This window comes from Idiotropiscis lumnitzeri, chromosome 20 (assembly GCF_059441095.1).
Source record: "Idiotropiscis lumnitzeri isolate Australia: NSW breed Sydney's pygmy pipehorse chromosome 20, RoL_Ilum_1.0, whole genome shotgun sequence".
NCBI classification, from domain to species: Eukaryota; Metazoa; Chordata; class Actinopteri; order Syngnathiformes; family Syngnathidae; genus Idiotropiscis; species Idiotropiscis lumnitzeri.
The window spans coordinates 9,949,993-9,971,295 of NC_142410.1; the positions used below are offsets into that span (position 1 = coordinate 9,949,993).

The 21,303-nt window shown below is 42.7% G+C and overlaps 1 protein-coding gene across 1 annotated transcript in view; it reads left to right on the plus strand.

The window, feature by feature from the left end:
* Nucleotides 1–18,774, plus strand: part of atrnl1b (attractin like 1b) — a 35,943-nt gene extending 17,169 nt beyond the window's left edge. Inside the window, exons 21-29 of the mRNA XM_088283738.1 lie at nucleotides 2,053–2,105; nucleotides 3,813–3,907; nucleotides 4,241–4,319; nucleotides 5,431–5,588; nucleotides 7,286–7,347; nucleotides 9,518–9,596; nucleotides 13,867–13,977; nucleotides 17,200–17,314; nucleotides 17,400–18,774. Coding sequence (XP_088139864.1) covers nucleotides 2,053–2,105; nucleotides 3,813–3,907; nucleotides 4,241–4,319; nucleotides 5,431–5,588; nucleotides 7,286–7,347; nucleotides 9,518–9,596; nucleotides 13,867–13,977; nucleotides 17,200–17,314; nucleotides 17,400–17,524 — 877 coding nt within the window. The 3' untranslated portion in view covers nucleotides 17,525–18,774. The remainder of the gene's footprint in view (nucleotides 1–2,052; nucleotides 2,106–3,812; nucleotides 3,908–4,240; nucleotides 4,320–5,430; nucleotides 5,589–7,285; nucleotides 7,348–9,517; nucleotides 9,597–13,866; nucleotides 13,978–17,199; nucleotides 17,315–17,399) is intronic.
* Nucleotides 18,775–21,303: the final 2,529 nt, after the last annotated feature.

The window sequence follows — 21,303 nt, forward strand, 5'->3', positions numbered from 1 at the left end:
TAAAGTGCAGCAATGTTACGGCCATGACTTCGGAGTGCGCTGTGGAACATTAAGTGCATAAAAGCTCCCATAGAAGGAAGCAGTGACGCATTTTGGGGGGGGCGAAACGGGTAAAGAACACCGCATCGCAATGAACATTGCCGTATTTTCCCGAGCGTAATTATGCATTAAGGATGTGCATCTTCATCACTCAGGCTGGTCATGATACGCTTGTAACGTTGCGAAGCGTATGCATGAAAATTTGAAAAAAAAACTTGTGTTGCTCCAATAACATAAAAATGCTTAAAAAAAACCCAACCTGGTTCTGTTGTTAATTTATAAAACGAATGAAAAGTAACTGAAGAGACAGCAAAAATGTTCTTAGTTTTTGTCTTTCTCAGTTAATGAGAGGTCAAATTGTAGTTTACTTCCTTAAACTAATCCTCATTGACCTTTTTTGTCATCTCGCATCTCGAAAAAATACTCCGTATATTTAAAAAAAACTAATACTAAAACTAATACAAAGCATTAAAAAAAACGTAAACTAACAATAACTAAAAAGCCCGCTCTCAAAACAAAACTAAGTGTTAAAAAAAATATTAGTGGAAACAAAATTAACTTGCAAAAAATCCAAAAGTATAACCAGGTGTAAAGCGACTATCCATGTGACACATTTACTCAATCGAGATGTGTCAATTTATTTTCGGTGGCGCTTGGATGTGGGGAGTGGAGCCTATTAAGATCAGAAGAATCAGAATAGCCAACCCATTTGAGAGAGAGCAAGAGAGAGAGAGAACAAAATAAAAACCTGAGCCCACCGGGTTGTGCGTCTTTTAGAGGTTTATGAGACTACATCGTAGCGTCCATCCAAAAGTGAAAGCCATAAACTGCGATGCAACTGTTAAAAAAAAAAAGAAAATAGGCTGATATCTGCCGGTGATTCAGAGCGTGATTAAAATGATCTGACATTCTCTCTCTGATAGCAGATCAAACTTCGCAAGTACTGCTGTCATCGTTCACGTCCTTGCTGGCCGCCGTTTAGTCATGCCACTTTCCATCTTTACCGTTCAGATGGTGTGTGTGTGCGCGTTTGTTTTTTGTTTTTTTTCGTTTTGTTTTGCGAGATGCCACAGACACCGCGGGCTTGAAAACCAGAACGTCTGTCAAATAACAACAATGACCAATGGCTCAGAGGCAAATGCAACCGAGTAATTGCCCATCCAGCATCGTTTTTTTTCCCCCCTCGCACCCCATTTTTAGCCCCTCGAATTAGGAGCCTCATTAGAGGCCTTCATGGATTAATTGTCCCTCAGTTTACAGTAATTTCACACAGGCCATATGTTAATTGCTGGCTTATTATTGCCTCATTGTGTTTTGAGGGTAACTTGAATTTAAAGCCGAGTTTGAGAATGCGACGATAAGCAGAATACTGCAAAATTGCATTTAAATATATTTTTCTTTCAATACAAATTGTCTCATTTATTTGCTGAAAAATGTTTGGCCAATGTCTTTCGGCTTTTGAATTTCTTTGAGAATCTCTTGAAATTAGAAATTTTTTTTAAATTCTTTTTTTTTTTTTTTTTTTTTGCGGCAGGGCACTTTGTTATGATGCATGCTCCCCACCCATCGAGCGAGATCTCTCCTGCCGCTTAACTTGTTTTTGAGCCAGTTTGCTTGAAGTTTTGCAAAGATGTTTTGATGATCCAAAGCCAACATGCCACTTATTAAACATGATACAAAACAAGGTTAATGTAGCCTTTGGCGCCTTGCTCACTTGTGTGCTTCATCTCCAAAATATCATCATTTACATATTGTGCATTTTCATATAAATAATTCACCTGGAGTGGCGTTGACATTGCAGGATTATATTTACGATTTACATAATTTTTCCACTGCGACGGTTTAATGGGATTTCACTATGCAATGATGTTTGGAACTCCGTGATCAGACCTTCCTGTATGTTAAATTTTCACGTCACCGCGGTGATTTGGCTGAAATTCCGAAATGATGGAGCACAGGCTACTTAAGTGCTCTGCGCTCATCTGGCTCTCTGTTCTCTTTTCTTCTCTGCAGGTGTGACTCAGAAAACCGTTACCTTGGCAATCCACTCAGGGGAACCTGTTACTGTGAGTACACTTTCCGCACACAAGTATATACATTGCTTGATTATTCTCGGCCGCTCTGTCTTGGCTCTTGCCCGCCTCTTTTTCTTCAACCATCCCGCTCGGCGGCAGATGGGCCGTCTTAGCGCTTTGCCACCCGCTGTGCTTGTTCACTGACAGAATGACTTGTCGGGAAAATGTCAAGTGCATCACAAGGAGTGAGCGATCTGAGCTAATCAAGGGGGACGGTGGAGGAGGAGGAGGAGGAGGAGGAGGAGGACTTCTCCACAGGGCTATGCGCACACTCAGTCACCCACCTACCTCTTCACTAATTTAGAGCCGAGGTGTCAAACTTGCTTTCATCATGGGCCACATTGTTGTCATGCCCTCAGAGGATGACGTTTAAAAGTGAAACCACATTTATATAATTATTTGAGGTTTGCAACGTGTTGCCTAAACCTGGGTGGTGGCGTAAGGTGGAGGTGAGGCCTTTTAAAAAATGTAAAAAAAAAAAAAAAAGAAATCTTAATATGAACTATTCAGTCAACCAGGAGTTAGTGAAGGGAAGTCCGAATTCCAGAAGTTATGTGCTCCCTCTTACGAGCACCCGTTAAGAGGAGAGCAGCAGTATTGTGGACTAACTAGAGACTGGCTGACTCCAAAATGAAGTGCATCCCAGTAAAGATGTAATGAAGGCATGGATTACTGTTTCCATGTGCTGTTGTGAAAGGAGTCTTTATATTGGCCGGCTGCCTACGCTTTACAAAAACTGGATTTCATAACTCCACTATTTTGCCAGTCCAATTTAACATCAAAAGTGTCATTTTTGCTAACATAGATTTGACTTTCATCCGAATAACAGTGAAAATAAAATACCGTGCTTTTCTTAAATTGGAACATCAAATAAATTGGAAATAGCAGGGGCCCCAAAATTGATCCCTGTGGGACAGAGTAGTCCTAAAACTAACAATCCTGCTGGCCACGTAGGGTCGAATCCACTCGAGAGCGCTGCCACTAATGCCCACCCAGTGCTGCAAATGAGCCCACAGGATCCTGTGATCCATTCTATTGAACGCTGCAGTCCGCTCAAGGAGCAATAGTAGGAAACTCTCACAGCACACAAAATAATGCCAATGGACAAATCTTGCCAGCAGGCTTTGAGCGCCGAAAAGTGAAGTTAACTGTGATGAATGTGCTCTGCACCCCAATTGCTGCACATTTGCACGTATGGAGTCACCGGTGTTGACTTGTATGTTTATATGCCTGAGCCACTGCCCTTCACACTGCTTCGTTTCGAAATATATTTCCCCCATGTCACACTCCGCTCCAGACAACAGAGCTTCGGCCAAGCTTTTGTCCCCTTTTGAAATGCCATCGCGTGACGCCAAGCTCGATGAGAAGACAGGAAGTTCAGGCCCCGAGCTTGTTTTAACCTCTCCGCATCACCGACACTTGCTCTTGAGCTCTCTGTTACGGACTGAAATCACTGGAAACGCTCTTCATGGCTGTCGCTGAGGCGAGAGTCAAAGGCAAGCTGTCATGTTGTTCAAGCATTTAACTCGCTTTGCACTCTTGAGCCTAAAAATGCCGTCACACGTCTTTTTACGAACACTCAACTTGGGGGCTGATGTAAAGCAAACTGAAAATGTTATGATTATAAAAAAAAAAAAAACAGCCATGGTTGAAAACAATTTAACAACGCGTCTTCCTCTTCATTCATTTCTCCGACAGACAACCTGCTGATCGACTACCAGTTCACTTTTAGTCTCATCCAAGAAGATGATAATCACTACACGGCCATCAACTTCATGGCCTCGCCCGAGCAGGTGAAGTCAAGCAAGTCATTCGCGAGCCTCATCGTCCGCTTGCTTTTTCGTGAAGTGACTCAGCGGTAATTGTCAACTCTTGATGTGATTTCGTGTTGTGCCCGGTTCCCACTCTGCTCGCTTCAGGCTGGGTGACACGAGAGCAGCAATCAGAAGTCAATTATCGCCCTATTTAACGCCATCGATGACGACTCGATGACTCGCTGGCTGTTTTTTCCAGCTCCAAATGTATTCTAGGCTCGCTGATACGTGACGCACTTTCGTGTACAATATGCAACCTTCAGTTTCATGTCGCCTTTTGCCTGATTTCTCGTGTTCCTTTTTTTTTTAAAGGCCAACAAGAACTTGGACATGTCCATTAATGCCTCCAACAACTTCAACCTCAATATCACCTGGTCTGTGGGATCGACAGGTATTTAAATCTCAACTTTGCAAATTCTACTCGGAATAACAAGTTTCAGTGTCAAAACTGGCCGTCAAGCAATGTTTTAATGAAAATATGAACAATATTAGTCGCCACGCGCAGACGTTAGCCCGCTCGATATTAATACCTTGAATGTCGTAAAACACTCGCTTAACTTTAATGACCATCAAGGAGGAGGTGTACTAAATGTCGTCCGTGGCGCTGGCGCGTCTCATTTTTTAATATTAACGGCCACGCAAATGTAAAATGAAATTAACCGTGGTTTACGTGGAATGTAAAACATTTCCGGTCAGCAGCTAGCGGGAGAAGGCGAGGCAGATGCAGCGCACTGCTTACATAAGGTAACGCAATCTGTGTCACATGATTAAAAGTGCCATATTTAAAATAATTTACAAACAAAAATTTTTTTATTCACTTTAAGTATCGGCGGCTGGTATCGGCAGCCTCTGCTTAAAAACACGTGTGTTCCTCTGCAACCACCTTAACATTTTCAAAGTGATGTCATTGATATTTGAATTGAGGTGCCCCCCCCCCAAATACGTCGCCGTGAAAGATATTTTGTATCTGAAGTCACGATGGAGCCTCTTCACAACTGACAAGAGCCTTAAGCGCCTTTGGGTGGAGGTGGCGGTGGTGGCGCAGGAGGGCGATTTCAATTAAGATAAACACGCGCACGTCGCCACACTCAAGCTGTCATTTTCAGTTCTTTTGTTTCCCAGCGGTGGGTTGGAATGTCAATGTCTTGGGGCCATTGACACGAGCGTGACGAAGAAATGACTGGAAACATTTAAATATATGTAAAGTGGACCAGAGCTCATGCTTGGAAATTGATTTGCGTTCATGTCGTCATGATGGACACGACTATTAGCATGTTCTCTTACAATGTCGTAACGCTCTTGGCAACACCTCAAGCTACGGGTGGACTTTTCTAACAAATGCGTTCACACAAGCCGACTTGCGTCCATTTTCCATTCAAATGGCTCAAATCGTATAGCAAGGCTTCTCAAGTTATTTTCATTTACTGTATAATTGACCATCACTTGACTAAGCGGCAGTTTCACGGTCAAAATGTTGAATGCAGCCTTGTTTGGGTCAACAGCTGGGACCATCTCAGGCGAGGAGGTGCCCATCGTGTCCAAGACCAACATCAAGGAATACAGAGACAGCTTCTCCTGCGAAAAGTTTACCTTCAGGAGCAACCCCAACATCACCTTTTATGTGTACGTCAGTAACTTCTCGTGGCCCATCAAGATTCAGGTGAGGGTGTTTTTCTTTTTTTTTTTTTTTAATTAATTAATAAATTTTTTTATTTATTAATTTTTTTTGTGGTGACCTTGATGCAATCCAATTTGTCCAGATAACACATTTATGCTGCCCTTGCGTTTGTTTAATCCTATATTGCTAGGGGTGATTTTGACTCCACTATTTCAAAAATGATATACATAAAAATAAAATAAAACAAATTTCGTCTTAACAGAAGTGATATGTCGACGGCAAGTTTTGACTTATCATCATATTTGCTGTTTTCACATCCACGTGTGATTCCAACTGGGACAAACAAAGTTCTAAAACATGATTTTTTTTTTTTTGCCAATCATTTTGCCTTCTATTGTATTGATTTTCATATTTGTCGCCGTCCTCTCTTTCAAACGGTAGATTGGTGGCCCGTAGTGGGGTCGTATGTTTAGGGTCATCTCATCTATAGAGGTGTTCCAAAAATAGTTTTCTATTAAATTCCCTGGCAAACAATCGCTTATTTATGGACCGGCTTGAGCTGTTAAATCCGCTTGGCGGAGGTCTCTCTCTTTTCCTTACATGCCTGTACGTGGCGGTCGAAATGAAATCCAATTGAAAGCTTTCGAAAGGGGCCAAAGCTACTAATTGCCTTCAAAAGCGGCAAAACACAACGTATTTTCCAGGGCCTCTTTTTAAGATTTCTGTGGAATTGTTCCGCTCAATTTATAGAAACTGGCGCTAACTCCAAATGTTTTTAGCGTTTCACAAATGATTCCATTGATTCGCCACAGATGTCTTGAAAGTGAATTAACCCTAAACATATTACTTTGACCCCCCTCCGTATTATGTGGAAAATCCAGGAGCGCCGAGATGATATCGGCTCGTTCCCACTTTTTAAGGACGTCTTGTGAGTCGTGTTAGCCGCACATCACATGACTTTTTTTTTTTTGTTGGGATGTAGAGCAAAAAGATGAATGGCGGCAGAAGTTGACTCCTCTGCCCTGACTGATGTTTCTTTTCCCGCCATTTTTCACAAGCTTAATAGATTGAAACCAACCATCTGCACCTAAATAAACATTTGTATCGTTCCTCATCCGCATTCAAAGCGGCAAACGTGTGACAACAAATCAATCCGCAAACGCAAACTCGCGCTCGCTTGCACAACCGCGTGTTGCCGCCCCCCGAAGGCATCGGGCCGCTTGTTGACATTGTGTGTCTGTGTCTAAATGCTTTCGGGGCAGTAGATAATGATGTGTCACCGTGATGTGGCCTGTCACACGGCTGCTCTTCCTCCCCGCCTGTGTTTGACAAAAGCGGGAATATGCTCCGGACAGATTTATTTTCAGAACCACAGGAATGCATAATAACTATTAGGAACTGTTTACCCCAACCGCAGATATTAATTTAAATGGCGGTCGTCCCTCTAATCAACACTGTGCCCGCATCAGTTGAGTGTTACTTCCAATTCCGTGAAGAAAAATCTTCCTCGGCGAATGCAGTCCTCTCCAAAAGTATCGGAACGGCGAGGTCAATTTGTTTTTGCCGTTTGGGTTGCTTTTCCAGGCCTTTACTGCAGCTTCTGCTTGTTTCGGAAGCTTTCTTTATTTTGCATTTTGTTTTGAGCTCCAGTTTCATTGCACACACCGTAACATGTTGGAAGGAAACATTTTGAAGATGTCGATTTACTTCTAACTATTTCATGTTTCGTTCCCCACTAGATTGCCTTTTCCCAACACAACAGCATCATGGACCTTGTGCAGTTCTTTGTGACCTTTTTCAGGTGAGTCTCTTTAGGATTTTTGTGCAATCGTCTGCCATCTTTATTTTCTGACTTGGCTCATCTCATTGACTTTTCTTCAACCTGTTTGTCAGTCAACTGAATGCGCCTCACGGAAATCTAAATGTAATCAAACTGACGGTAATCGTTTCATTTATTGCTGTAAAAGAGTCATAAATCAGGACTTATTTGGAGGTGTGACTCTTCAAGGAAGTGAAATGGAAAAAAAATAATAATAAATTATATGAATGTGTCATGTGATAGCTTGTGTCTCGTTTCGGTCTTTGGTGCTCATTTCGTTGTTCGTGTGTGTAGCTGTCAGGGTTGCGAATCGAAGGCCGCCGTCGCCCGAGGCACCTGCCCATCACTGACCGGTCCACAAAAAAAACAAAAAAAAAAAACATCCTCCTGCGAAACTCTTCGACACGTCTCGCGCCGCATCCCTCGGCTCAAATTGCAGCTCAACTCAGGGATCCTTGCAAAGAAAACTTGCGGAATGGCCAAGATTTCTTGACTCCAATATGGCAATTTACAGAATTGAAACGTGCACTTGAGCTAATCTGCAGTTGGTAGCAAATGTGTGAACAACGGACATGTGACGGCATTACTCTATTATTTTTGGAACATATTGAATGCATTCGTCGCCATTTGAATAACAATCGCTGATAAATCTTTGATTGTATATCAGATAAGATCCAACAAAGATCTCAATGTTTTTATTCATAATAGAATTATTCTAATTGTGTGGATTTGATGATTGATTAATCGCGGCAACGTTGAACTCGCCGCAGTTCGTCAGACGGCCCTGATGTTCTTAGTTGAACCTGTGTGGGAATTTCAGAGGGAAACCCAATCAGGCTGATGTCAACAACATCAAATCGCCCCGCAGGGTTTCCCGCCTCACCGGTACCACACACAAAGCGAGGGAACGACCACTCTTGTCTCCTCTTGCTTACTCGTTTCAAATATTGTTTACACCTTTTCACAAAAAGCCTCTTACGTGTTTCCCGTTTCAAACATTTCTCACCGCCGTGCTGAGAATTCCGTGCTTGTGGCCTGAACCTCTTGATATTCCTCTTCAATTAATTTTTAGTGAACACAAATGTCAGCACTGTTGAGGCGCAAACTGAATTTGCTGATGAAGTCAGATGATTTTGGCATGTTTGTTCTCCATCTCTTGCCACATTTGGATATCATAACCGCTTCTCTTCAAAGTGGCGCTAAAGCGACGGCGTTTGCCTGTTTAAGAGCGGGGAAAGCGTTCCCACGCTGCGTGAGCGCACGCCGTTTGATCTTTCCCGTCCGCTTACAGCAGATTTCGCCTTTTCTCTTCTCCGCCGTCGCTTGTCGTCCTTGCCAGTGCGATCACGTTTCACACAGCCATCAACGGCGCCGTCGCCGGCTCTCACCGTTCCGCCCATGTGGGCCGTATATCTCGCCGATAGCCCGCTCAGGTTTGAATATCAAACAAATGCTCGCGGGTTCATCGGGTCCGAGATGGTAATGTGTCCCCGCTGAAAGGAGATTACTGCTGCCGGCCCCCGAAGACGAGGGCTTGTTGCTCGAATTACAGGATGTCGTTCACATGGCGGCGTGATTATCTTTGTCCCCGCGCATCAGGAGCAGGCTCATGTTCCCGTCTAACTTGGAAATTAATGTCGACACATGATTTAGAGACTCACCAATTACCCTCTTACTGTCCTGTTTCTTTTTTTTTTTTTTAATTTTTTATTTTTTTTTATGAGCGTCGTAGACAGAGAGCAGAACATGTGAGATGAACTCAATCCACGCTTATTCGGCAATTGTGCTATAATCAGTATGTTGGAAGGAAAATATTTCCAGAACATTTCTTGTTGGATAATGAGGCTTTTTTTTTTTTAATAATTTTTTTTGCAATGTTGACAGTGAGAGTCAATTTTCTCTCAAGATTTCATTACCGTAATTTCTGGACTATAAGACCCTACTTTTTTCCTCGATTTTGAACAATGCGGCTAATATAACAGTGCATCTTTTCTGTGGATTTTTCTTTCACCACTAGGGGCGCTCTAGAGTTCAGAAAGTATGCTAAATAAATCTTTTTTTTATTTTTTTTTTTTTCTGTTTTAATTAGCAAAGTTGTTAAATATTAATACCCAGTTCTGATCCCTTCCTGTTGCTTCCGGTCTCCTTTTAGTTGTTTTCTGTCGCTTCTCCTGGTGGCAGCAGTGGTGTGGAAGATCAAGCAGACGTGCTGGGCATCACGGCGGCGAGAAGTAAGTGCCGTGCAATCCGAGTTCAACGATTCCTATTGAGATACATCGATTGGAAAGGCAAGATTTTGCTCTTTGCGTGTTTTATTTAACGAGGATAGTTTGCTGTGTTTGTTTCGACTGACATTGATAATCAGAAACTGGGTTGTGTGTCCGCCTGCCACTAATTGATATACTGATATAAACAAGCGTAATTGCCATCCTGACTGAGAATCATGCCAGTCTAAAGAATTAAAGTCCGTAAAATAATTAATGCGTGCAGATGGTCTGCCTTCATTAAAATGCTGCTCACTTCATTTTTTTTTTTTTTTTTGGGAACCTCTGTTGGTGTTTGTTTCATCAAGTTTGTCACTGCCCTTCAGCTCCCACATCTAAATAAACAAAGAGATGAATCCAAACTTTTATCATGACAATAAGTAGATGAGCAAGTTCTGGTGGTATTGATATGTGAGCCGATCGTCCACGGCGAGATTTCTCGACACGCAAATGGAACGGGTGCCGAGCATGGCGACTGCCGCTTCGTTTGCGTCATTTGCATTGAGGTCATGTGATCAGCGTCGGATCACGAGCAGGGACAAAGGTAAGAAGAGACGACATCTGTAAATGCCACGCCGCGGGACGTAGACGCTGACCCCGTTGACGCCACCGGCGCGGTCGCGGCGAGGCGCTGACATTTCACATCACGAGACGGCAGCAGACGTTCGAAGATGCTTTACACAACATGTTTGCACTTTCCACCGTGGCGAGGCTGCGGTCGCCTTGTCCGTTCCAGTGTCTTAACTCCAGGCTGGGCAAGTGTTTGGGCTCAAGGGCCACTTTGGTTTTTATTTTTACGGACAGATGGGCCAGGCTATTTAAAGAAAAAAGAAAGAATATTTATGCAATGTGCATATTATTAGTATTGTTTTTTAATGTGTATTTTTCATTACCTAAAAGAAAAAGGCATCCTACTTTTTTTTTTTTTTTTTATCATTTTAAAAGTGTCGTTTCCAGAGCAAAACAAATGTCGTCGGTCAACTTTGAAGTCATCCCGGAAATACATCCTTCCTTCCAGAAGTCGCTTCTTGCTGCACACCTTGTAAACGTAAAAATCATGCCGAAGCTAACTAAGATCAACAAATCAACGGACGTGAAACTTGCCCAAGTGCCACGACGTATCAAAACACTGTTTGCATCACGTCATCAGTTTATGGTGGGATTTATGTAAAAGTGAGATGATGTGGTATTATGTCACATCCCTCGTCGGATGGAAATAAGCATATTTACCTAAGACTGGCTGATGTGCTTCTTTCCTGTTTTTTTTCTTCACGTCGCACGTTGACACGAAGACGGGCATCCTTTGACATCAAATCTGGGCGCGACGCTGACATGACATGATATGCTGATGAGATTCAAAACAGTTAAAACGGAGGTCATTTCTATTAAGAGCCCGTCTTTCTCTTTCTGAATGTGTTTTTTGCAAGTATGCAGGTTGAAAATCAAAAGTACGCGCAAGTGTCAATTATGTAAATTCTTGGTTTTAATGAAGCTTGCACGATGGGATAATGAGCTTTTATACTTGCGCTGATGCCACTTTTCCACCGCGATATCCCCCCCACCCATCCTTACTTTCAACACAGCTCCCCTTGAAGAGATCAATCAACACTTGATGCGTCGTCTTAATCAGATTATCCTTCTCTTGGAAATGGTTTTATAGATGCAACATTGCTAATTCCGCAACTTGAAAAACGACTTGTGGGCTTGAGGATTTGGATTTGATCTTGGGTCGTTTGCACTAAAGCAGGCGTGGGCAAAGTACGGCCCGGGGGCCACATGTGGCCCGTTAAACGTTTTAATCCGGCCCGCCGAACTTGAAAAAAATGTAATTAATTTTATTTTCTAAATACTGTGGTTTTTCAAAGATATATATATTGTTGTAATGCTTTTGTTTCCTTTCATTTCAAATTAAATTAATTTTTTTTTCTCCGATGAGGTGAGGTGACCAAAACACTCCATCCATCTGCCCCCTCGGTCAAATTTTAGAAGCCATTGTGGCCCGCCAATCAAAACGTTTGCCCACCCTTGCTCTAAAGTCGCTCGATTTAAGAATTTCACCTTTTGGTTTTTAATGGGAATTCTCAAGATACATACAGCCCGAGTCTGCGTTCATCTTATCAGTGTGGAACGCGGTGACATTTTATCCTACTTGATCACCTCAGTTCTTTATTTGTAAATATTTTTAAGTGTGAAGAATTTTGCGTTGCGCTTGCCAATTTCCGCCCAAACGGCCGCATTACGGCATTGTGTTTAAGGCCGTGCCTGTGGGAGAGCACGGTGACGCCGGGGGGGGGGGGGGGGGCACAAAGTGACCCGCTAGGGTGCGGAAAAGGCTCAGAGGCGGGATGACACTTTTTATAGCGCCCCACGAAAGCAGGGAACGGCTGTATTCGCCAGACAGATAATTCATGCGCTCACTTGCCAAATGAATCACGTGGCATATTAATGCGCAAGCTTATCGCGCCGGTGAAAGGCTCCAGCTTGTGTTCTTGACAAAATCGCATGTTAATTGGTTTTCCGGACTTCACTCTGCCCTTTTGTCGTTCACTTAACTTATTCATTTATGGACTCTTTTCTGGTATTGTGATGATTGTATTCCCAGCGCATTTTTCCAACGTTGCCGGACACGAACGCTGTGGCTGACTTTGCTTCCCCTTTCGGTCGCTTTGTCGCTTTAAATTAACCCCGCGACGTGATAAATAACATTGCGGCTATCTGACATTTAGGATGGATGTTGTTGGATTTGAAGCTTTGGTGTTGGAAATTACAACAGCGAGCGGCAAAAAAAACAACAACAAAAAAAACTTTTCCACAATACCACTGCAAGCAGCTACATCTCGCTTTATCTCTCTGAGAAGGGCAAATTTCCTCATTGTTGACCTTCGGCTGAGCCCAGCGGCTTATTTATCGATGTGATGTTGCTATAAGATGTTTAATAGCAGAGAAGTCCAACAATGTGGTGGCGTGAAGTTTGAACGCACGCGAGGACCAGTGAGTAAAATCAATCTCAATTTCATGTGGCAGATGTCCTTTGCTTGACCTATGACCCCAGCTTTCCGATAAACTCTAGATGGAGCTCTCGATGCTAACCCAACGATTATTTGTAATTGCCTCATGGATAAACAATTTTTGGAGCTCAGTGCAGCGCGATGTGTCATAAAAACGCTGCCCAAAGGAACACGCCAAAACGAAAACAGTTTTGTTTTTTTATTTGATGTTGTTATACGAAATATTTATCGGGCTCAAAGGTGCAGCTAGTTACCTTGACTAATTTTCACAACCGATTTATTCGTCCATTAGGCAGCGAATGCGCCAAAATCTGGATAAGAGGAAAAAAAATGTCTGGCCAGTGCTGTGACGTTTGTGGTGTCTTTTGATCCCCAAATGGCCACGTTGCAAAATTTTGTAATTGTCACGACAGCCTCATTCGGTCGTCAACTTCAGCTCATCCCAAATCCAATAATCAGTCAGCGTTGTCCTTGCAGCTGAGACCATGGCCTGTTTTGCTATTGATCAACCACAGCGTTGCGGGTTAAAAAGTGTTGCTCTGCTTGTTTTCCCACTATTGATCGGTAACGGGGGGAAAAGAAGAGCTATTTTCTGCGCAACAGAAACGGGGTCAAACCTTGACAATTTTTGCGCTTCAATCGCTGGAGAATTGACGGCTTATTTTGTGTGCGTCACAGAAACAAACGGATGTCGTTTCAGTGTTTCCCCATCGATAGCCGCCATCGATTTTTAGCTTCATGCTCCGAGGGTTGACAACGTCGCAACGGCCCCACTTCCTCATTTTCTACTTCTCTTGCATCCCACTGGGATACATTGCATTTTGATTTCAGGTGCTCGACGTGAACCTTTTTAATTTTTTTTTCAACCGCAATAGAAAGTCTCATCACGCAAAGATAATTATTTTTATTTTTTTTCATTTTCCGCTTTGGTCAAAAGGCTAATAAAAAGACTGGAACTACTTTCTAAACGCACCCTGAAGAACAGGCTAAAACTTTATTTCATTATTTTAACATATTTTAAGTAGTTTTGTGCATCGATGCACAAAAAATATAAATAGTGTACTTGCTGCCATTTTTCTTTCGTTAATTTACACTGGAATATTTTTTTTTTTTTATGAGCCACGTTTTGTATCCATTATGCAAAAAAAAAAAAAAACGGCTTTATCCTCATGTTTTTGTTTTGCTGTTTTGTTTTTTGTTTTTTATTTATGCTTTTTCTCTCCCCCCAGCAACTGATGAGGGAGCGTCAACAAATGGCCAGTCGTCCTTTTGCGTCCGCTGCCGTCGTGCTGGACGCCAGAGGAGGAGAGCAAACAGAGATGCTGCAAGCAATGGCCGACGTAAGTGTGGTTCTTCAAATAATGACGTTTTTCAAAATTGCTTAGTTTTGCTTGGCCGAGATAAGTGAGATGATCGCATAGTTCGCTGTTCTCAAAAGCTCGCCGTTCTTAAGTCCGACCCACCGGGGGGGGGGGCATTTAGGTATTGCATTCATTGCTTTTATTTAGTTACAAAATTAATTAGAAAGAATCCCAATTTTTTTTGTCTTTTCTATAAATGACCTGACAAATCTGTTTGTTGAAAAAAAAAAAAAAAAAAATCCATCTGGTCCTCTGCAATCACTGCTACTAGTTAAATCTTTAAGAGTGAACGCATCATCATGCCCGTTTTTTTTTGTTTTTTTCATTAAAAAGCCTCAGTACATTCAGGAAAAAATATTTTGCTTGGTTCCATTGTCTAAAAAAAAAAGAAAAAAAAAATCATGCGACCTTTCCTCCAATCATTTAAATATATCACATACACAATGAAAAACCGAAAAGCACAGCGGCGGGCTCCATGTCACCGGGGATAAAAGCGTAGCTGGAAGCAATAAAAGGGAGCTACATGCTCAAATTGACATCAGAGGAGCAACAGTGTTTCCTCAGCCAAGGCCGCCTCTGTGTCACCTGCCGCCGAGAGAAATAAAATCACTGTGGCAACCAGCGAGGAGGCACTACATTAGCCATTAGTGTATCGCTGAGCGCTGCTCGCCGCCCATTACGCCGTCGTGAAGGGCAAGCCCAAAGAACAGGAGAGGAGAACAACAAATGCGTCTTAGCTCTCTCAGTGCGTTCTGAGAAAATAAACGTTCGGGAGCTATTTTGTGAGTGTAAAATTAATTAGAGCTGAATTAGTTTGGCGAGTTTGCGTCCGTCCCATTTCGGACGGCTGGCAAAGCTGTTTGTTTGTTTGTCAGAGCGCATTAAGGAAAAAGGTTTGCGCCCACTGGAGACAATTGCGGTAAACGCTGTCCCAAGCTGTTGTGGAAATGATAACCGCAGGAAATAAAAAAAAATCCTGCGTCCTCTGTTTGGCGACCCTCACAAGATGCAGCGTGAACCAGTAAACGGCTGACTGTCTGGATGTCCGTGCGTCGTTTGAAGCGTTTTTAAGTTTTAGGCACACGGCTCCTCGATCAAGTTTTTTTTTTGGACCTCAAAAACACGGCATGATTGATGAGAATTGGGATATTTTTCGAGGCCGTCAGCTGACTAAAGACTGACTAAATGATTACAACGGCAAGATGCAGAGATGCCGTTCTGCTATTTCCGCAAGTGAATCTTTGAAGTCAAAACTACCACCTATTGCTTTAAATAGTACGTGCATATCAGCAAATTTGAAACACAGCTGAGTCAAGTGAAACGGGCAATTCAATTATTTTATGGCATTGTTTGGCCGCAGCAGAAGGATTTTTTTGTTTGTTTGTTTTTTTTTTTTTATAAGCCTAATTTCTCAGCATCTGGCATCACTTTACTGTCAGAAATACTTGTTGATGTCAAAGAGGACACTGACAACGCATTTTACTGACCGCCTGTTTGTACCGACAGCTTGTTGTCACACAATTTAGGGCTTTTCTTGTCGCGGAAGTTTAACTATATCCCGTTAACATAAAACCTTGAAATCAGTGTTTGCTTCTGGAACATTTGTACCACTGAGCCAGGAAAATAGAATGAAACAATGCATGGCAGTGATTTGTGTTTTGTTCGGAACAGCGATAATGGAACGTCTCACCCAGTGATCCATGTAAGCAACGTAATGCCGTGGATTCGTTAGATTTGCACGACACAATTTAGGCCCCCCTTTTTTCTTTTTGCGGGAATGTAGCTACTCATTAGCGGGGATCACCTGAGTGCTCGTGAAGCCGACTGACAACCTGATTGCCCTTGGATGCCAATGCAAGACAGAGCACGTTGAACCCCCCAACCCCTCCAAGCCCCCCCCCCACACACACACACATCCGTCACAATTGCACCCGAGCAGATGCACGCTAATGTTTTGCTCTCGTCACGTGACCTAATTGGCCTGCGTGAATTGCACATTAATATTCATATTCCGTGACGGCAACATATTGTCTATCTCGCATACGCAGTTGAATTTAATTTGAGCTCCCTTGTGTTTACATCCATTTGGACTCATACGTCACAGTGTAATAAAAAAATTATAACTATATATATATATATATAAATAAATATAAAATATATTTATAAAAATATAATATTAACCTCATTGATGGTTTTCTCAGCACAGAGGTTATAAAATAAATACATGGTCTGCGCTTGCACCCCGCAGTCCATATCGTTGTGGATCAGTTAGCACATGAGCCCGCTCGCAGTCGCAACAGCCATTTGCCATAATGTCATGTTTATGAAAAGAATTTACATGCCGTGAATATACAGCGTTTATGGATATATTTTTGGGGGGAGATTTATGAATACTGAACAATTAAAATATCAAGTTGGCAGTTAAACTAAATTGGTCCACTCGCAAAAGTGTTGCAAAAAAAAAAAAAAAAAAGCAAACAAATGTGAAGTACTCAAATTAAGAGTCTCCTTCAGTGTACCCAAATGAATAAATCTACTCTATAAACAGAAAGTAATCAGTCCCTCGGCACATGTTGTTGTTTTCGGACAGTCTGCCTCTGAGCCCTCGCTCATCACAATTTGGAGCCATGCAGACACAAAGAAGTCAATTGTGGTCAGATGTGTTATTATTCCCCAATTTCTCCCCAATCCCCTTGACGTTCATTGTGAGGATGACATGTTTTTCACACTTGAGACACGAGCACTTTTGCAGCTATCAAGTCTAAGTGTTGCTTTTTCTCCCGACACCGCCGAGCGACTGTCAGGCGGCGGGACGCGCCACTGTTATTGCCGTCTTCGTTGTTGTCGTGTGACCAATGAAAGCGTTTGTCCTCAGAGGCGGGCGGCTTGTCTCTGCCGCCGTAGATTTGACTGTGCGGTCATCCGAAAAGCTTCATTCGGCAGTCACTGCACACGTAAATTAGCCTCTGAAAACTTGCTTGGTAAACCACGACTACTGACGAAGTTATACTGAAGACACGCCGCACCACGTGAGAGAGTGCGCGAGAGAGAGTGAGAGAAAGTGAGAGAGAGAGAGAGAAAATTTGGACTTTGTGTAAACGTACAACAGATTTACACTAATTGATCGTTCGGTCCTTTGACTATCCATGAAGGTGCGTGGTTGATCACCGCGTGATTATTTTTCATTTACCTCCTCCACAGGGTGCACCGAAACCCGTTGCCATGGAGCCGTGTTCCGGAGGCAAAGCTGCCGTGTTGACGGTCCTCATGCGGCTGCCGTCGGGACCCACCAACTTGCCTCCGCCCGGCCAGTCAGGTAGCAAAACATCGTCTTTGACTTTCATTCGAATTGGACACGTAGAAATGATCGTCCCCGTCCTTTTGTCCCGCCCCACCGACAGGCCTGATCGTCGCCAGCGCACTGATCGACATTTCCCAGCAGAAGCCATCAGATTTCAAGGAGAAATCGCTGGCGTTAAAGAACCGAAAGGCCCTGGCGCCGACACACCAGGGAACCTGCGTCTGAGCGCCATCTTTTGCGGTATCGCTGCGCCGATCCGTCGCGGGTTCCCGGCGGACGACGTTCCTTGCCGAGAGACGTCGACCCGGAAGAGAGCCTCTTTTGGGCTGTGACCGTTTAATTCCAGGGGATTGAAATGAAGAACCCCGAGCGCGACTGTACTGCGACGAAGGATCTTGACAACCCGCAGGACCCAAAAGCTGGAAACGGAGGATTTTTGTTTGAAGCTTCACTTGTTTGTGTTTAGACGCCTCCATGATCCTTTTTGCTCGGCATGAGTTTGAAAAAAAAAAAGAAAAAAAAAAGCTAATCGCTATGCAGTTCATTTGAAGCAAAAGCTGGCCGACGCCTGTTACATGCTGCCTGTTTATTATTCCTATTTTTATTTTTCAATTTTTTTTGCACACACGGCCAGTGTTTCACGGTGCTCCGAGCTCCACCGGTTTGCTGCCTGACGGAAACCCGCGCACTACAATCGCAGCCGCTCTGTCCCGTTTAGCATTTAACTGGAAAATCTTGCCTCAATGTTCTATTTGGTTGCTTTTGCGTGGCTTTTGGGACACGGTGGCGACGTCATCCACTTGAAGCAAGGACATTCTGCTTCTGGCTGACTTTGTTTTCTACGACTTTATCCCACTGTTCCCTTTTTTGTATTGTCGGACGAGAGCGGCGGGCCGAATTTTCAAAGCTGTACAGTGTTTGCTTTTGAACAAAAACGTGAGTCTTTTGTCACACTCCTCTCTTGATATTTCCTGTCGCTTGTGCGCTTTCTAAGACAGATTTGGGCCAGATATTTTCATTTATCCCGTATTATATTTACCACACACAATTGTGAAGAAGAGCATTTCCGTTCATGTTTTTGATATTTAACACGATTCCTGTGTAATAGCACATTGAAATGACTTTTGATAGTAGTTTTTTTTTTTTTAAAATACTATTTGTTGTTGTTTTTTTTTGTTTGTTTGTTTTTTTTTACCCCCCCCCCTTTCCCTCCCCCTGGGCATTGTTGTCACCGAAATGGTCATTATGTTGCATCTCTTAAAAGCGGCGTGTGTAAGCTAAAGGTCCTTATTGTGTGTGTTTGTACAGTGCTCTTCTGACGGTGTCATTACACAGGAATCAGGGTGTCGCTGGAAACAGAAAGAAAGAAAGATTAAAAAAAAGGAAGTGATGAGAGAGACTGCCTGTCAGTTGTCATCAATATAATGTAAGGATGAACGACACGATGGAATATTAAAAAGGAAAGAAAATGGCAAGGTTTTTTTCTCCATTGTTTGCTTATGTCGTGGAATGCCTTTTTTTATTTTATTTTTTTTGATCCGAGTTAAGTACTGGTGTCAACATTCTGTGGTTTAGAATTTCCATGTTTCTGTAAATCTATTAATTTATGAATATATAACACAGGAATGCTTTTTTTTTTTTTCATGTTCTGTGTAACCACTCACCGTTTTCATCCAATTAATTTTTTTGTATGATTGCACAATCTTGATTTTTGAGTGTCTATCCAGGTTCGTTGGCTCGCCAAAAGTGAATCTGGTAAGTTGCTTTTTGTCCAATCCCACTAAGAGTAGCGAGCGACGCGACCACCTTGGTGGCGCTAACAAACGCTGCCGTTTAAATCAATGTGAATTACGGTGGACATGAAGGTCGCCCTATTGCTTCCCCCTTGTTCATGTGCTGTCTTTTGAAAATTGTTATGAGCAGACACAGGCGCTGCTGGGAAGGAAGCACTGAAGGGTAAGTAATCTCCTTTGAACTCTCCTTAATAGTCAGAAACGAGACGTGAAAGAAACCGAATTCCTGGCAGCCATACCGGGAGTTTATTGACGATAAATGAAAGCAAGTTCACACTTGAACTGAAGGCAACTGTGTGTTTGCGGCATTTCTTCTGAAGAAGACTAGTCGACTGGATGATAACGGTAGACTAGTAGATAACTTGGTTAGTGAATAGACAGGTAGGTAAATGCGCAGATACTAGTGGCTCGATACTGCCGACGCGACTAGATTGATACTAGTATATTGATAATGGTAGACTAATAGATGGTTACTAGTCGACTAGATTCATTGATACAATGGATTGATATTGAAAAAAACTGTAAAATTGTCAGATTAACGCAGGTAGGCTGAAAAGTTATTCAGAACGTGTTGGCATTTTAAAAAACATGAGCTCTTCAAAAAGGCGAGCCAAAGTGGTGTGTTCTCTCCTCTTTAATTCTCTTGAAGTATTGTATCAAAGTGACCTTGGCGTTGTCCTTCATTTGTGAGATGAAGGTGCGCCGCCGCCTGCCAGAATGTTCCTGCAAATGACATCATCAGCCAGTTTTGGAAGCGGGCGCACCACTTGCAACCGAATCTTGAGGGGCTAAAAGCAGAAACGAGGCGAGTCACTCCTGATGAGAGTGGAGCTTCAATCTGTCAATTTGACTCCTAGAAATCCCATCATGGGACAAGCCAAGCAAACTATTGGACTTCCTCTTGCGGCTTTATACCCGAGCCACGCTTTTGTCATTTAATGGTGTGTTGGGGACACTGGAAATCAAAGTGTCAGCAAGGTGACTCCAGCTTGGATTTCTGCTGTATTGGGATTTACATACAACGGCTAGGAGCCAAAGAAATGACGTGACAAAGGCTGTAAATTATTCAGTGAGGCGTCTCTCCTCACAGGACCCTCGTGCGCAGCTTACCAACACAACTTGATCCATATTTCCCACAGATGTATTTTCTTTTTTTTTTTTCCCCTTTAAATTTGACCCATAAAAGCTTGCGCATTTTTTTTCTACCTGTTACTGAACCTAATCCTTAGTTTGAAAATATGACATTTTGAAATCCTCATGTGCTGAAAAAAAAGGCAGATTCGGAATCAGTGCAAAAAAAAAAAAAATCCTCTACAAAATTATACTTGCATTGTTAGAAAATATTGTAAAACATTTATTGACCAGTGTTAATTACTCAACAAACGTAAGCATTATCATTTTAAAACTGGACTATTCATATACTGCTTGTGCCATGTTACGAATAATAATAAATCATGACTTCATTGGGGCAAAAAAAACAAAATCTCCCGTCATGCTTTACTGCAACACTTTTTCATTTCTGCTGCAGAAATTTATCATCGTTGACACCCCCACCGCCTGACAAGCAAAAAAAAAAAAAAATGTAACTTTAATGTGACGGTTAGTGTTGCTACTTTTTTATCATAATTACATCTCCAGTGTTTTAGGGATTTTTGCCTCTTTTTCTCAGGCATTGTGGCAGCCGCCCTCAGGCTTCCTTCCATCTGTGCCATGATTGGCATCTGCTGCTTATCGCCGACTCTTTGCTCGTGCTGCAAACGATCCATTTTTGGACGTTTGATGTGTTTTGTATCAGGAAGTGTCACACTGTTGTCCTCCAGCTCACTCGTAGTTTCTTCTTGGGGACAGGGCCGAGACAACTGCTGAAAAATATTTATTTGAACTTCTTCCACATTTGACTCAGTGCTCACTTCAATGCATTTAATTTTCTTTTTTTTTTTTGCCAAATGTCACATGTGCAAGACACAAATTCCTGCAACTCAATTTGAACAGGGGTGTGTAGACTTTTTCTATCCATTCTCACAACCTTTCTCACGTCTTTGTTGATGTATCATTACGGCAATTACAGCCTCAAATCTTTGATGAAGTGGCCAGCGAGCCGTTCGGACCGAAATGTCTTGACAGGCGAGCCTTCATGTGTGGGAGGAGTCCTGGTGCTTCAGAAGGAAAGCAATCCAGAGAAAGTTCTCGCCGCTCCCTTAAAGGTCATCG